Source organism: Cibotium barometz, chromosome 50, assembly GCF_041138505.1.
Source record: "Cibotium barometz isolate CiBa-2024 chromosome 50, ASM4113850v1, whole genome shotgun sequence".
NCBI classification, from domain to species: domain Eukaryota; kingdom Viridiplantae; phylum Streptophyta; class Polypodiopsida; order Cyatheales; family Cibotiaceae; genus Cibotium; species Cibotium barometz.
This window is the reverse complement of record NC_141095.1, coordinates 34,011,756-34,027,631: the sequence shown is the minus strand read 5'-3', so window position 1 is coordinate 34,027,631 and position 15,876 is coordinate 34,011,756. Positions and strand designations below refer to the sequence as shown.

The following is a 15,876-nucleotide window of genomic DNA, read 5'->3' as shown; positions in this document are numbered from 1 at the left end:
CCTTGGCATCCAAAACACCGGTTCTCACTTCTGGGTTCATTGTTCTGCATCCTTAAAATAGATGGTCCTCCTGAGAAAGTATTTTGGGGGAAGGATCTTCCTTCACTTTGGAATCTTCCTGCATCTTGATTCTGAAACGGTCCTTGCTGCCTCTTAGGAGGTGGAAAGTTTGAAGTACCTTCCTGGGCTTGGAATCTTTTAAAGTTAGAGGGTGCAGGTTTTGGCGGGACCTTTACTACAAAGGCTTTGGCAAAATCCTTTGCCATTTTTACTGCTTCAGCCATGGACACTGGTTTGGCATTTTTGACCAGTGTGTCCAAAGGTTCGTTCATTGCCCGAATGAACCTGGCCATGAGCTGTTCTTCATCTAGAGGTGGTGAGTATTTGAGTAGAAGAGCAAAGGCTTGATGATATTCTTCAATGGTTTTGTTCTCCTGCTTTAGTTCTAAAAATTCATTCATTTTGGTTTCCAAAAATCCAGGGGGACAGAATCTCTTTCTCAAATAGGTTTTTAGGTCATTCCAAGATTGGGTATTTCTATTTAGACGGTTGGTGTCACAGTGGTTCCTCCATGCTACTCTGGCTGTTTCCACTATTTTCAACCGGCCAAGAGCTATTTTGCTCAGCTCATTATAATCTGTGACATCAAAATACTCTTCCATGGCTTCCACCCATTTCTCCACAGTCTCACCTATGTTCTCCCCTTATCCTTTGAAGGGTCCTGGTTGAGTCCTATGAAGAGCCTTGCGAACATCAGGATCAAGTTCGTTATCTTCAGTGACAGGGTCTGGCTGCGACGGCTACGATTTCCTCGTCTCATGATTCTGTCAAAATTTTATATATTAGAGAGAGAATAGTTATAAGATTAGAGAGGAGATTCTTATTTTTGAATACCTCAAAAACTGGGGAGAATTCTTACATTCTACCCCACTTAAAAAAAAGCGCGAGATGTTCTCATCTCGTAGGAAGAGAACAACTCTTTTTCTTAAGATCCAATTTTATTCTGGGGTTCCTTATATTCTAATCAACCCAACAGAATACTAGGATAAATATCCCTTAGAACTTATCAACAATTCATTCAGATCATATCATTCATATCTTTAACATGATAATGGTCCATTAGACCGAAAAATTTCCTTCTGAACATTCCTCCATGGAAATTTTGGTCAAGTAAGTTCTCAATTTGTCATCCCTTAACTTGATCTAACGGTCAAGTATTAATAGTAGCAATCTGACAGCACAATCCACTAATCTCATAGTGATTTGCTGAAATCATTATCATCATTCCAGTTATGAATATCATCACAGGGACTCGTCCCATTCATCCTCATTGAGGCTTCGCTCAGCTTATTACATTTCAACCAAATTTCAAGGATCATCATTTTTCAATCAGAATCCAATTCAATTCATCAATTCTCAAATAGAATTAAAAATCATATCAACCACATTCGAAATCATCCTCTGGATAGCATTAACGCTTATAATTTCAAGTCTTAGATTTACTCATATATACTGTCAGTAAAGAGCTGCAGTATACTCTCGGTATATACGGGTAGTCACGGCCCTTGGAATTATAAGGTAAATACCATCATGTCTAGGCCTCAAGCAAGTCAGGGATTCTATATAATTGTGGTACTTCCATCTGAAGACCCAATTACCAAATTACGAATTTTAGTTTGAATATCAAATTGTATGACTTATATCACACAATTACAACCTTTTTTTGTTTCTTGATAAATTTTTGACATATTTGTCTTCTCAGTTGATCTTTATTAACCAAATGCTCTGATACCAACTGTGAGATCCCTGTTCCCACCGAGCAACGGATTCACGATACTGGCAACGGAAGTAGCACTTCTCGCGCGGGACAGGGGTCCCACATTCGGGGCCTCACCCACGGATATCCGGATAAGAGACTAATCCGTCGGTTGTTCCAAAACCGAACCCGAAAAAACTTCCTTTACCGGAAAGCACGGGCGATTCCACCTGGATAACTTTTTACTCTAACGTAGTCAAGAACATTTCTGTTCAAGCTGATCCAATTGCATCTATAAGATACATGGTCAGATTAAGGAAGAAACTTGCACTTGGATCATTGGGATCAACGCTTTTTTTCCCATTCAAGAGGCACAGCCGTTGATTCCTATCCATAGAACAGTTACTGTCCGGGATTTATTTTATCTATCGTAAAAACAAAAGTTTGAGTCTCGATTTACGGATCCATCAGTCCAGCCTAACCCCATCCGATCCCATGGGTTAGCCAACCGCCCAACCACTGTAGTGATGGGATCCAATTTGGAATTTGGTTAGGTTTTGTCCCGGGTACCAAGGAAAAGAGTTCCAAGACCCCCTAGCCGGAAGTTCATGCAAACATAAAACTAGCCACACCACTTACACACCCAATATGAAATTGCCTTTTTCTTAGCATCAGCTAACTTTAAAACAATCCCTTAATGAAACCATAGTACCACTGATCACAATCTTTCAATTTATCCGGTTGATTCATAATTTCCCATCATTCCTTCATCAGAGTATCTATGGCATCATTGGCAACTAGAACGCTCACCACCTGTCCACACAGGGGCCTTTTCAATAGTTCCTAGCCCATAATACTCGGCAATATAATCACTTATAAAAATCAAGATGGACTCTCGTTGAAGATCAGCAAGATCAACCAACAGATCCATATAAAGAGCCATGGACTCATCCATTGAAGACCAGCAAGGTCAATCAACCAGATCCATGCCCGTTTTCACAAAACAACTCTTACTCCTTGTTCCAATATCTTCCTCGACGCACGCGTGGGTATCCTGGGCGACCGAGAGCCCGAGCACCGTATGGTCAGCACCCTCTAGGATCCTTCGCAGGTGACCTAGCGCTTCACTCATAGGCCGCTTCCTTGGTCCCTCATCCACCGTACCGGAAGCTCACCATTTTAATCGAACCGAGGCTGGTCAATACCTCGACCGACCTTGCTACGCGAGACGTCCTCCATTGACTCTCCGTCAGCAGTTGCAACTTTATCAGTTAGGTCTCCACGACCTTAATCACAAGATGGTCAAAATGCTTTCCCAGCATTCTTGACATAAAACAGCCATTTACAGACAGCATTTACAAACAGCATTTACAAACAGTTTACAAATACAATTTCTATATTAACTCTAATTTTTCCACATTATCCCTCATATAATCCACATTACTTATTCCTCATTCCATTTATATGTGTACTCATTCTCATCCATTTCCTCATATCGACGACACATTAATTCACATTCACATTCATACATCCACATTTACATGGATACATCCATTTTCACATCCTCATTTATACATCCACATCCCATATCCACATTCATACATACACATCCATATCCACATCCATACATCCACATTCACATCCACCTTCACATTCACATCCACATTCACATCCTCATTTATACATCCACATCCACATCCATATTCACATCCATACATCCACATCTACATGCATACCTCCATTTTCACATCCTCATTTATACATCCACATCCCTTATCTACATTCATACATACACATCCATATCCACATCCATACATCCACATCCACATCCACATTCATATTCACATCCATATATCCACATCTACATGCATACATCCATTATCACGTCCTCATTCATACATCCACATCCACATACATACATACATCCACATCCACATACATACATACATCCACATCCACATTCCCATTCACATCTATACATCCACATCTACATCCACATATATACATACATCCACATCCACTTCCCATTCACATCTATACATCCACATCTACATCCACATTCATATACATCCACATCCACATTCCCATTCACATCTATACATTCACATCTACATCCACATACATACATACATCCACATCCACATTCCCATTCACATCTATACATCCACATCTACATCCACATTCACATCTATGCATATACATCTTCATGCATACATCCATTTTCACATTCATACATCCACTTTCACATTCATACATCCATACTCCCATCTCCACATCCACACATCCACATACATACATCCATTTCCACATTCCCATTCATGTAACCCCATATGTCTTCACATCTAATCTTTTACATCATATCCATTCTCGCCCTATCACAACCCATATACATCCTATTCTATCACATACACTTCTTACCTCATCCCATACACATCTTATCACATCCTATCACTTTCCATACGCATCTTATCAATTCTTATCACATCTCATACACCTCTTATCACATCTTATCACATTTCATATCTTTTTTAAAAAAAAAGAGAATTCTTATATTTGATATAAGATTTCTCTACACATTTATTTATACATAAATTCCATTTAAGGAGACTAACACTTTCGAAATTAAAATCAAGCTTTTATGCATCTTCTTATACATAAATTCAGTTTGGTAGGAAATTACACTTTTAGAATAAAAGAATTTCTCTTATGCATCTAAGTTAAGCATAAAATCCATTTATGAGAAAAATCACACTTTTAGTATAAAAAGAATATCTTTTATGCATACCTATATGCATGAAATCCAATATGATAAAAGTAACACTCTTATAATAAAATAATCAACTTTTATGCATACCTCTATGCATGAAATTCAATTATGATATAAGTCACACTTTTATAATAAAATAATCAACTCTTATGCATACTTTTATGCATGAAAATTAAAAATGATAAAAGTAACACTTTTGATATAAAAATTTATCATTATGCATACTCTTATGCATGAAAATAGAAATGATAAAAGTAACACTTTTGATATAAAAATTTATCATTATGTATATTCCTATGCATGAAAATAAAAATGATAAAAGTAACACTTTTGATATAAAAATTTATCATTATGCATATTCCTATGCATGAAAATAAAAATGATAAAATCAACACTTTTGATATAAAAATTTATCATTATGCATTATCCTATGCATGAAAATAGAAATGATAAAAGTAACACTTTTGATATAAAAATTTATCATTATGCATACTCTTATGCATGAAAATAAAAATGATAAAAGTAACACTTTTGATATAAAAATTTATCATTATGCATACTCTTATGCATGAAAATAAAAATGATAAAAGTAACACTTTTGATATAAAAATTTATCATTATGCATATTCCTATGCATGAAAATAAAAAATGATAAAAGTAACACTTTTGATATAAAAATTTATCATTATGCATACTCTTATGCATGAAAATAGAAATGATAAAAGTAACACTTTTGATATAAAAATTTATCATTATGCATATTCCTATGCATGAAAATAAAAATGATAAAAGTAACACTTTTGATATAAAAATTTATCATTATGCATACTCTTAAGCATGAAATAAAAATGGTAAAGATAACACTTTTGATATAAAAATTTATCCATTATGCATACTTCTATGCATGAAATAAAAATGGTAAAAATAACACTTTTGATATAAAAACTTATCCTTTATGCATGATATTAAAATTCAATTTCTCCATGATTGTAATGAAATTCTTTCAATTAATCTAGGATGATAATTCCTAGAATATGGTAGGAAGTCCTCTTTTTATGCTTTGAATGAGATTATTTTATGCATAATTTTTATAAAAATTTTGCCATAGCTCCGCTGCTATGACTGATAAATCTCAATTTTTCTAAGGGATAATGCTTATCATTAAGAAAATAATTAAAATAATCTCTAATTGGATTATTAATCCATAATGGATTGAATCATTAATATACATAAACTAAAAGCATAGAAAAAAGCCATTAATTTGGTCTCAAGCATAGCTTAATCTTGGGTTAAGGAAAAGCTTTATGAAAAGCTTGATTTGGATTGAGAATGGGTCATGAGTATGACCATTTCTTGAGTGAGAGAGAGAATTTACATAACAATCATTAGAATTTAAACATAAATGAAAATTAACTTCAATAGCATTATGTAACTCTTCACTACTATTCAAACTTCAATAGCATTTTTAAAAAAAACCATACCAATTAAACTTCTCAAGCTTGAGAGGGGTTGAGAAGAGAGAAACATTGAGAAATTATAGAAAGATCAATATTCACTAATTACCTTACAACTTGCTTGATTCTTTGTTCACGGTAGAGGCCCCCAACCAATCAATTGGTTAAGTATGTTGATGGAGCCACTAATGGGGATTGAAGAAAGAGGGAAGCTCCAAAAACTAGTGAATTATTAAATGAATTCACAGTTCTTGGCTTAGGTGGAGTAGAGTAACGATGCATAAACACTATCTATTTTTCAACAAGGGGGAGGCTTCTATTTATAGGAAAAATTGAGCTCCTAACCAAACAAACTGATTCTAGAATTTTCTAAATCAGTTTGGTCAATATTTGACCATTTTTAGGTCAGTTAAGCTAACTTTTTGGAACTAGACTTAAATGAGGAGAGAGGAGAGATGAAATATCTCAATTTTTATGAGTTTAAAACTCATTCAAGCATGTGAAATATGCACCTCCTTTAAAGAACTCTCTTTCCTTACATATGTGTCATAATGGAATCATTTTAATATTGCTCATAGTTTTTTACTAATAAACCTTGTACATTTTCAACTCTTCATCTTATGTGAAATATGCACATCCTTTAAAGAACTCCCCTTCCTTACATATGTGTCATAATGGAATCATTTTAATATTGCTCATAGTTTTTTACTAATAAACCTTGTACATTTTCAACTCTTCATCTTATGTGAGCATTTAAGGGACTCCCCTTCCTTACATATGTGTCATAATAAAATCATTATTCCCAAAATATCTCATATTTTTAATATTGCTCATAGTTTTTTACTAATAAACCTTGTACATTTTTAACTCTTCACCTTATGTGAGCATTTACTCATTTTTGGGTATCTTCTTTTTTACAAATTGGATTTATCTACTCCCTACACATGGATTGATGCTATTGGCCCATAGGAACCTTAATTGGACCATAGTCTAAAGATTTCTGAAAATCTAGACCCTTAGACTAAGGTTCTTTATACCTATTTCCAATTAATTCCAATTGCACATTGGAAAATTCTTTTTGAATTTCTGTTTCAAGGGAACTCATCTGAATTATAAGAGATATTTTTCTATCCAAAAATATTCAAAATTTGAATATTCTCTCTCTAGAATATTTTCTCTCTCTAGGCTAAAATAGTTAGAAACAAGGTCTTTATATTTCTGAAGAGGGGTTGATTACAGGGGAAGATACTAGACATCAAAAAGGGGTTGGGAGAGGAATCTTACAGTAGGCCCACAACCTGTGTATTTTCCTTCCAAGAAAGCCAGTTGTCGGGCACATTGGAAGTAAGCATTGATTAGATCTGTCACACAAGCATCATAAAGACTAATCTTTTGCCTATACCCCTCCCCTGCCAACCAGCTTGCATGCTTGGTCTCTGACATATTTGTCCTTGGGACAAGAGCATTGACAATAGGCTCTCCATCCTACAAGAGAGTGGTAGAAATTGATTAAAAACAATGTAGTGCACATAAGTAGGAGGCACACAATAATACAATGAATAATCTCTTACAAACATTGCCTTTAAAATGAAATGACCCCATCGACTAACCCTATAGTGCCACCAACTCAACCAGCTAAGAAGCTTAGGGATGTTTCTATCAGCTGCCTTGCCAGTTGCCCACCATGTTCGTATCCTGCGAAATTGCTGAAGGGCACTTTCTTTGTTTGGGGTAGTCCTCCACTTCTCACACATCTCCCTGTGCTTTTCTTGATGTGGGCTATAGATGTACCTCTGCGTGTGGACACGAAGGTTGTCTTCCCAATGCCATAAACATGACCTTTCCCTTTCAATCATCTCCTTTCCGTCGTTGAAGACACGTCTCACTACATTCCAGTTAGCGCCAACCTCATCCGCCCCATAAACCCAAAAAAATTTGCTACCTTCCCTGTGTGCTCCACAATTACCAAATTCATATTTTCCCAAAACATGACTTGAGCATCCTCATCCTCTTCTCTAAATTCACAAGTTGCTATTGTCAATAGCTCACCAATCCTGCATGCCACAAATGGAAACAGAGTTATATTAAAGACACAAATTAAGCAATGCTCTCTACCGCTTGTAACTTACATGTGGTCATAAACATGTGCTCCCATTGTATGCCATCCATCAACTCGATGCACATGATCAAAGCAGACCCATGCTTGATTAAGATCCCCATTACCATCCTTGTCCATTTGTCGAACAATGTCAATCCCAGAACCAGGTCCAGTAGTAGACATCTTAAAGATAAAGCAACGCTCAGTAGTAGTGGTGGCTTGCAATGGAAATCGAGAACCATGGAAGAACTCAAAATGGCATGTTCTTTTTAGATTAAGAATGGCTTCATATCCTTCACTCAGAGGCCGTGTTGTTTTTCGTGTTTGCATTACCATCTGCTTCACCCTGCATTCATAAAGCATACTTAGTGTATTAAAGATGATAATTGCATACTATTCTTTGCTAAATTGCACTTCCTACGTACTTTTTGACATTTATCAAACTTTGCAACTCTTGCAACATCTCCTGTAGCTCCCTCTCTGTCATGAATTCTCCCTGTGCCTTGTCATCATCAGTGAATGCTCTTAAAACCACCTCCCTTGCCACAATCATTTGTACCTTTCTGGGCCCAGCGTTGTGGTCGATGCCCACTGCACGTGCTACAAAGGCCTTGATATTTCGTATCGATGCTCAGCACATTCCCTTGGAAACCATGTGTGTATGTTTGCCATAATGAATAAATAGTCTGTTGTGCATTGATTCTTTTGGCATAAAATAATAGACACATTGGCACATGCTTGCAGAAAAAACACTCAAGGTTCCCGAAGCTCCCAATTGCTAAATTCCCATATTTTGGAGATTTTATCAGCTGCCCATTCCAATGGAGTTTGTTTGGTTGATTCATACGTGTCCTAAAGGAGCAGTGCTCATTCTGGAAGGTTCCCCCACAGAAGCTCTTCCTAAGAACAAAAGTTTTATTAGCCCTAGTTTGCGTTTGTGGCTTTGTCCAAATGTTGCCCTCGTATTTTTGCTCCATCCCTTCCATACCTTTCCCACCTTCAAGCTCATATATACTGAACTCTGGGTACACCTTGGGAAGCTCTTTTACCTTGCCTTTGTAATCACAATCATGGATTAAAGTGTGCAAGACATCAGTAGGAGGTAACATGCGGATTATTTGAAAGCAAGAGACCGCAGTATCAAACTGAAGATCTTCCTCTTCCAAATGTTGAAAGCACTTTTTCACAGGAGAGTCCTCTATCTCCTCTTGCAATGACCCATGTGCTTGGACATTGATTTCTTCTATCTCTTCAGTGTCCAAGTCACTGCAAAGCACAATGCTCTCTAATTCAATGCACAATGCAAAACAAAAAATGTCAAAGTCAAAGTTAATGCCACTTACATTGGAGTACTCTTTCGAGAACCGGGAGGAAATATAGTTGAGGGGCCTTGTTCTGGGGTCTCAAAATAATTCTCTGATTTGGCAATATATACAGAGGACAATGAATGCTCTAGGATAAAATATGCCTCATCTCCAATCCCTGCATACAAGTGTAAAGGACAAATGGGCTCATACTCTCCTCCAATTTCAAGTAAGGCCTCCACATTTATCCCACCAATAGTTCCAAGGTTCCCCCGGATCATGTTGATTGACACAAGACATTTGCCATTCGAGAAGGGGACTCGGATGCATGCACCGAGTCTGGAGGAAAACACGAGCCTCCCTGCATAATGCAATCACAACAACAATTAAGGAATTTACATTGAATATTAGCCAAAAATATTTTAATACTAGATGTTCTTGCTATAATCAATAGCATATACTAGCCATAATACAATTTTACCAGGCTCATTTTAAGACTATGGGTAGAAGCAAATAAAAATATTTATTGCAAAAATAGTCATAATGAAGGGTATCAAAAAGAGTACATGTATATATGTATATATGTTTGTGTGTGTGTGTGTATGTATACACATACACACACGCACACGCACACACACACACACATATTTGCTTTGTATTAGTTCTTGCGCTTTTTCATAATCTCCTATTAGATTTCAAAAACTCTACCAGTTGGATGCCATAGCATAACTGTGCTATAGATTTAAAAAAATCAGAAAAATATTGACCAAACCCTTAAATTTTAGTGTTGAAATTCATTAGTGTTAGGATAAAAAAATTTGTCCAGTGCCTAACTTAGGGTTTTTAGTAGTCGGCTAGTTCTTATGAAGCAATTACTTAAGGCTTTTAGTCGTCCTCCGCACAGAAGCATCTTCCCTCGAACACACACGCAGAGAAGCGATCATGAAGCATCATACGCCTCCCCAGCAAAGGAATGCTGATCTCATGCACAGGGCCCTCTCCCCACTCCAGTCTTTCTCCCCAACAAAGAGACACAAAAAGGTATCATCATCCATGAATTTGTGCTATTTTGCCTGAATGAATTTGTGCGCTCAGCGCACAAAATAATAGGATGTTTTGCTGCCACCACACTCCACACACAGTAGTATGAGATGTGCGGCATTACTTCTTGCTATTTTTCTTGAATGAATTTGTGCGCTCAGCACACAAAATAATAGGATGTTTTACTGCCGCCACACTCCAGACACAGTATGAGATGTGCGGCGTTACTTCTTGCTATTTTTCTTGAATGAATTTGTGCGCTCAGCGCACAAAATAATAGGATGTTTTGCTGTTGAGCATTGAAAAAATCATCACGATTTTGAGTTCGTTTCAAGCTTGGATCCCCCCCGGCGGCAGAAATTTGGAGAGAGTAGTGTAAGAACATGCTATCTATATGGTGCTGTCTCAAACACATTGCATAGACTGTCTCTCTTACTACTGTCTATATTATGCAGACTTTGAGTATACAAGAAGCTCAAAAAACTCACATTTGATGTCTTCTTGATTGAGAAACGGCTCACACAGTCGAGAGAGGAGACCAGCAAACATGTGCATCTAAAGAACAATAGCACAAAAAGAAAAAAGTTTGTCCTTAAAAAAGTGTTGGATTGCGAAATATCACTTCTAAATTTTATTAGTACTCAATATTGAATGCCTTCAGATTTGGGCTACCGAATCTTTATATATTTTCCAATAAATTTGAATGCCTTGAATTGAACACCTGAAAAGGGCTCCATAAATATTTTCCAATGAAGATTTTTTTAAAATATTCAATACGGCTTTGAATGCCTTGGAATTTGGGCCAAAGCACTCCATATGATAATCTCAAAGATATTGTGTTCGTTAATGAGTTGGCCGTTTTGTTGGATAGTGAATGTGCCACCTTTGTTTGATGATTGTGTTGCAGTACTGAATTTAATCTCTTTAGTGAATGTGCCACCTTTTCTTTAAGTTTGTGTCGTATTACTGAATTTGCTGTTAAAATAATCAATTAATTATACAATACGAGTAGAATACTATTTGAAGATTTGTTCTTGTATTTTTGCATGGCTATCTGGTTTTCAAATGAGTTCGAGTCATTTCACTAGAGCATCTTGCTTGAAAGGTTCTTGTTGTGCAAAAATGGATGAGTTACCTCTTGCTAAACGGAAAAAGAGTGTACAGGTTGGCCCAGGTGAGAGCTCATTGAGACACACAAGGAGGCAAGCTGATTTTTCCAGCACTTTGGAGCAAGCCGCCTCCTCAAACCCTACTACGGAGCATGCGGTACATATCATAGATGACACTAACCTGGAGGTGGATATGGATAGGCAGCATCTACATAGTGATGAAAGAAATGAGGAGGATGCACAAAATGTAGTGGGGGCAATTGAGGAAAATAAAGGTGATCAAAATGAGGGTGAGAATACTCAAGGTGGTGATAATGAGGATGAAGGTGAGAATACTGAGGATAGTGGGAGAGAGATAGAGGGGGAAGAGAACACACATCCACTAGAGGATCAAGAAGAAACAGTTGTCACAACCCAAACTGAAGGAAGCAAGCAGAAAAAAAATAAGGTTGATATTTTTGGGAAGATTCTTGAGACATCTACTCCACAAGCCTTTTTAGATAGGATAGGAGTCAAATTTAGGTCTCCACCTCCACGTGTTCCTCTCTGTAGGATGATCCAGACGGAGGCAATCCGAAAGGTTTCTCCCTCAATAGATAAGTCTCTTACTCGAAGCTTCAAAAAACTAGGTGGGTACATTGAGAGCATGGGAGCTTTCACAGTATCAATTATGGACTTGGAAGGGGAGGAGACACCATTGACACAAGAGAGGGAGGAATCTTGGGATGAGCATTGGAGGACTGTGAATCAACAGTTTGAGGAAACTCTTGCACTTGACTCCGATTGGGGTCCGTACACTTGAGCCGAAAAATGGTGCATATTCTTGATGGTAATAATCGACACAATGCTTGGATGGACTGCATTTCTACAGGTGAGTTCTCATTGGGATGTTATAGTTTCTTATGCTTCTTTGTCCTTCCTAATTTTGTGTTTTATTACAGGGTTTCAAGGGGATTTGTCCATGCATTGTTGTGTTCTCTGCAAATTTTATGTGTTCGAGCGCGGAGGGATGTGGGTGAGCTTTTGTTTTCATTGTCCAGGTTGAACAAGTAAGTTAATTTGTTATCAGAGTCTCCTTCTATGTCAACTAAGTTGTTTGTACTCAAGAATATTAACATATTTTTTCTTTGTTTTGTAAGACGCATGATTATGCATTTGTGCCAACCACATTTGGTGATCGTCTATTTCAACTAAGAAGATTGGGAGAGTCCGACCTAACAACTCTCATGGCACATTTGGACAATGAGGACAAGCTGTGGGTTGAGAGAGAGATGCAGAGTGCATCTACCAGAGGAAGGCCTAGTTGGCTTCATTTGCCAATCCAGATTATGACTTGGCTCTTGTTCAAGGACGAGATGGAGCAAAAAATTGATGAGGCATCAAATGGACCACTTGCCGAGTCTACTAGGGAGAATGTGACTCCGAAAGGTAGAAGTTCTCTACAGAGGAAAAACATCAAAATATGTAAGGATTGCTTATCCCTCCAAATGGTGAGGCCTTTTGGTGTGCGATGCTCTCCCTCCCATGGCACGCGTCAACCAATCATGTGGCCACAGAGGAAAAGCTCAATATGATAGGTTCTGCTTGCATCAGAGACATAGATAAGGCTCACATTGTCAAGCTATTGGACAACTCTCAGGCTGCAGTGCGATCACTTGAGGGTATGCCAAATGATAAGACAAAGGTTAGGGAATGGCTGCACATGTACTCCTACTGGCTTCAGATCACGGAGCTGGGTTTGAGAATCCAAAATGATATTAAAAATGCCGATCGAGTCAGGTTGCTAGGTGAGAGCCGATTCACCTCTTTTGTTGTTCTATGCAGAAGAAAGTACTTCAAAAGGGCTTTCAAAGTGCACGAAGGAGGCATAAAATTTAGCCATGATATTGACCATCAACCAGGCCTACAAAGTGCTGCACGGCGAGTCGTTTATAGGTTTTCCTACAACATAACCCAGATATTCCTTGTTAAAAAACATGCATGCTTCTTTCTGTGTGTTGTTTTATCATTTGGGCTTTGGCTTGCAGATGGTTGCTTTCTGAAATTGAGGAGCACCAATTGGATATTTTACCCCCTCTCGCTAGTGTGTGGCTTTGTGTTGACAATCAATCTTATATGTATGCCGATTTGAAGCTTGGAAGAGTAAGTGATTGAATTTGTCATTTTGAATCCATGATTGAGAAACATGTTCATATTGAGGGTGAGTTGTGTTTACCCATGTTTGTCATTGAACAGGCCATGTCAAGCATAGAGTCTCGTTTCTGCCCGTGGTGGTTGGACCTTGAAAGAAACCATGTGCCTGAGGAGGAGCTTGATCTGTATCGCCAACATAAGTCTATATTGGAGCTTCGTAGCCAGCAAATTGATCATAATGAGGCCACATCCACATCACATGCAACATCGATTGCATCGACTTCTTTTCGTAAGTCATTGCCAGTGAATTTAGGGAGGGAAATAGTGAATCGTGCATTGGAGGTGAATCGAGCAATGGAAGCAAATAGGAAGCAGAGTCAACAACAGACATCCAATAGTAGTGCAGGCGGGATACAACCAACTGACATCATAACCAAGACATTGCAAGCTCCAGGTATGTGAGCTTCCTACTTCATCTCTATCGTGATCCGATTGTTTTGACTTAAGACTATGTGTGTTAAATGTCAAAAACCTGTCTATAGGAACCATTTATGCCTTCAATGTCAGTATTGAGGACCTTGCAGCTACTTTTGTGAACATGGAGGATGCATCCTCATTGGGAAAGCAAGTGCTTGATGCCATGAATGTTATTTGCACAGTAGGGAATGTCAAGAGTAGAGGGTCCGATTACTGTGTGGAGTTGATATTTGCAGACTTCCCCTAAAATATCATTATTGGAGGTTGTGTTGCAAACAAGGTTCCATATTGGAATAAGATTGGGGATGGCATGTATGACTCTACTTTTAAAGTTGTTGATTCTTGTCTCTCGCTTTTTTACATGCCTTTACACTATGGAAGAAGGAGTGACCATTGAGCAGGTTGCACAGAGCGTTGGGTTTGGCATTTATCATAGACAGGTTGTGAGGTGTACTCCACCTATTGGGAAGAAGATGGGGCAAATGATTACTACCCAGGTATTGGTGTTGTTCTCTTTGGGCCTGTCATTTGTGCAAATCTTCTTTGTCCCATTTAAGGTGAAAATGCATGAACAACGTCTTTGCTTGTAGGTCACTTGTTTAATATTGGCTGTTTTTGTTCGCTCAACATCTCCTGCTACAAGCTTTGTGATGCATGGGGATCAACTAAGGGATTTGGCACTAGGTGATGATCTTGATGTAGGGCAAGATCTTATCTTTGACATGTATGTATATGCATTCAAATCAAGATAGAATTTAAAATGATTTTCGGTGATCTTTATGGCATATGGTTAATGGTTTGTGTGCATTTTCAAGAGTGCCATCGGAGGATCTGGTGAAGAGAAAGGGTAGACCATGGCGGGGCGGTTGTCAGAGAGGTCAGCGGCTTAGCAAATACATCGTCTCCATCTTCAGTCGTCCTGGGGACACGATTTTGGATTTGTTTGCTGGCACTGGAACTCTTGGGCTAGTGGCAGCATTTATGGATCGCAATGTCATAATGTTAGACAAGGATGAGCGGATCTATGATCACCTGTTAGAACCATACTCAGCAAAGGTATGCATGTTGAAAAGATAAATATGTTAGTAGAGAATAATTTTGTATTGATAAAGCTTATTTTCTTTTCTTTGTGTCTCTTGCAGTTATGAGGATCACATGTCTACATCAAAATGCCATTAGAGATAGTCTTTTTTTTAATTGAGACAATTATTTTTTTGGGACTATTGGAAGTAATGTTTTGATGGATGTTATGCTTCTAAATGTTTTTTACAATAGCATGTAGCTGATTGTTGGACAATTTTTATTTGGATTATAAAATTTTTAAATCCTATGGTTATGGTTTCTAAAGAGTATTATATTGTTGTGTCAGTGGTATGGCTATTAAAATTTGTGTGCATCTTAATGGCTTGATTTCTATGCTCTCTGGTCGCTGTGGTTTCCATGTGGTTGCAACAATAGTTTGTTTCTATTAGTAGCTCAATGACCAATTCAACGTCTTTTTAGCGAGCCAAGTAGTATGAGTTTTGTAGTGATTTTTTATATCCGCACCATTCATTTGAAAATGCTTTATTTGTAATAGTCATTTTTAAACTTTTTTAGTCTTCTTTGTTCTGTTCATTATAGAGTTGCACTATGGTTTCACTCTTCTCTTTAACATTACATGCTCGCTTAACATCATACCATGCCCCTACTTGCTCACTTTCACAAGGACTTTATTTCTACTCACTGCTCTGTGCT

At 37.7% G+C, this 15,876-nt stretch overlaps 1 protein-coding gene across 1 annotated transcript in view; it reads left to right on the top strand.

The window, feature by feature from the left end:
- Nucleotides 1-15,322, top strand: part of LOC147610045 (uncharacterized) — a 43,781-nt gene extending 28,459 nt beyond the window's left edge. Inside the window, exons 2-3 of the mRNA XM_086787251.1 lie at nucleotides 14,955-15,195; nucleotides 15,282-15,322. Of these exons, the coding sequence (XP_086643377.1) occupies nucleotides 14,955-15,195; nucleotides 15,282-15,287 (247 nt within the window). The 3' untranslated portion in view covers nucleotides 15,288-15,322. The remainder of the gene's footprint in view (nucleotides 1-14,954; nucleotides 15,196-15,281) is intronic.
- Nucleotides 15,323-15,876: the final 554 nt, after the last annotated feature.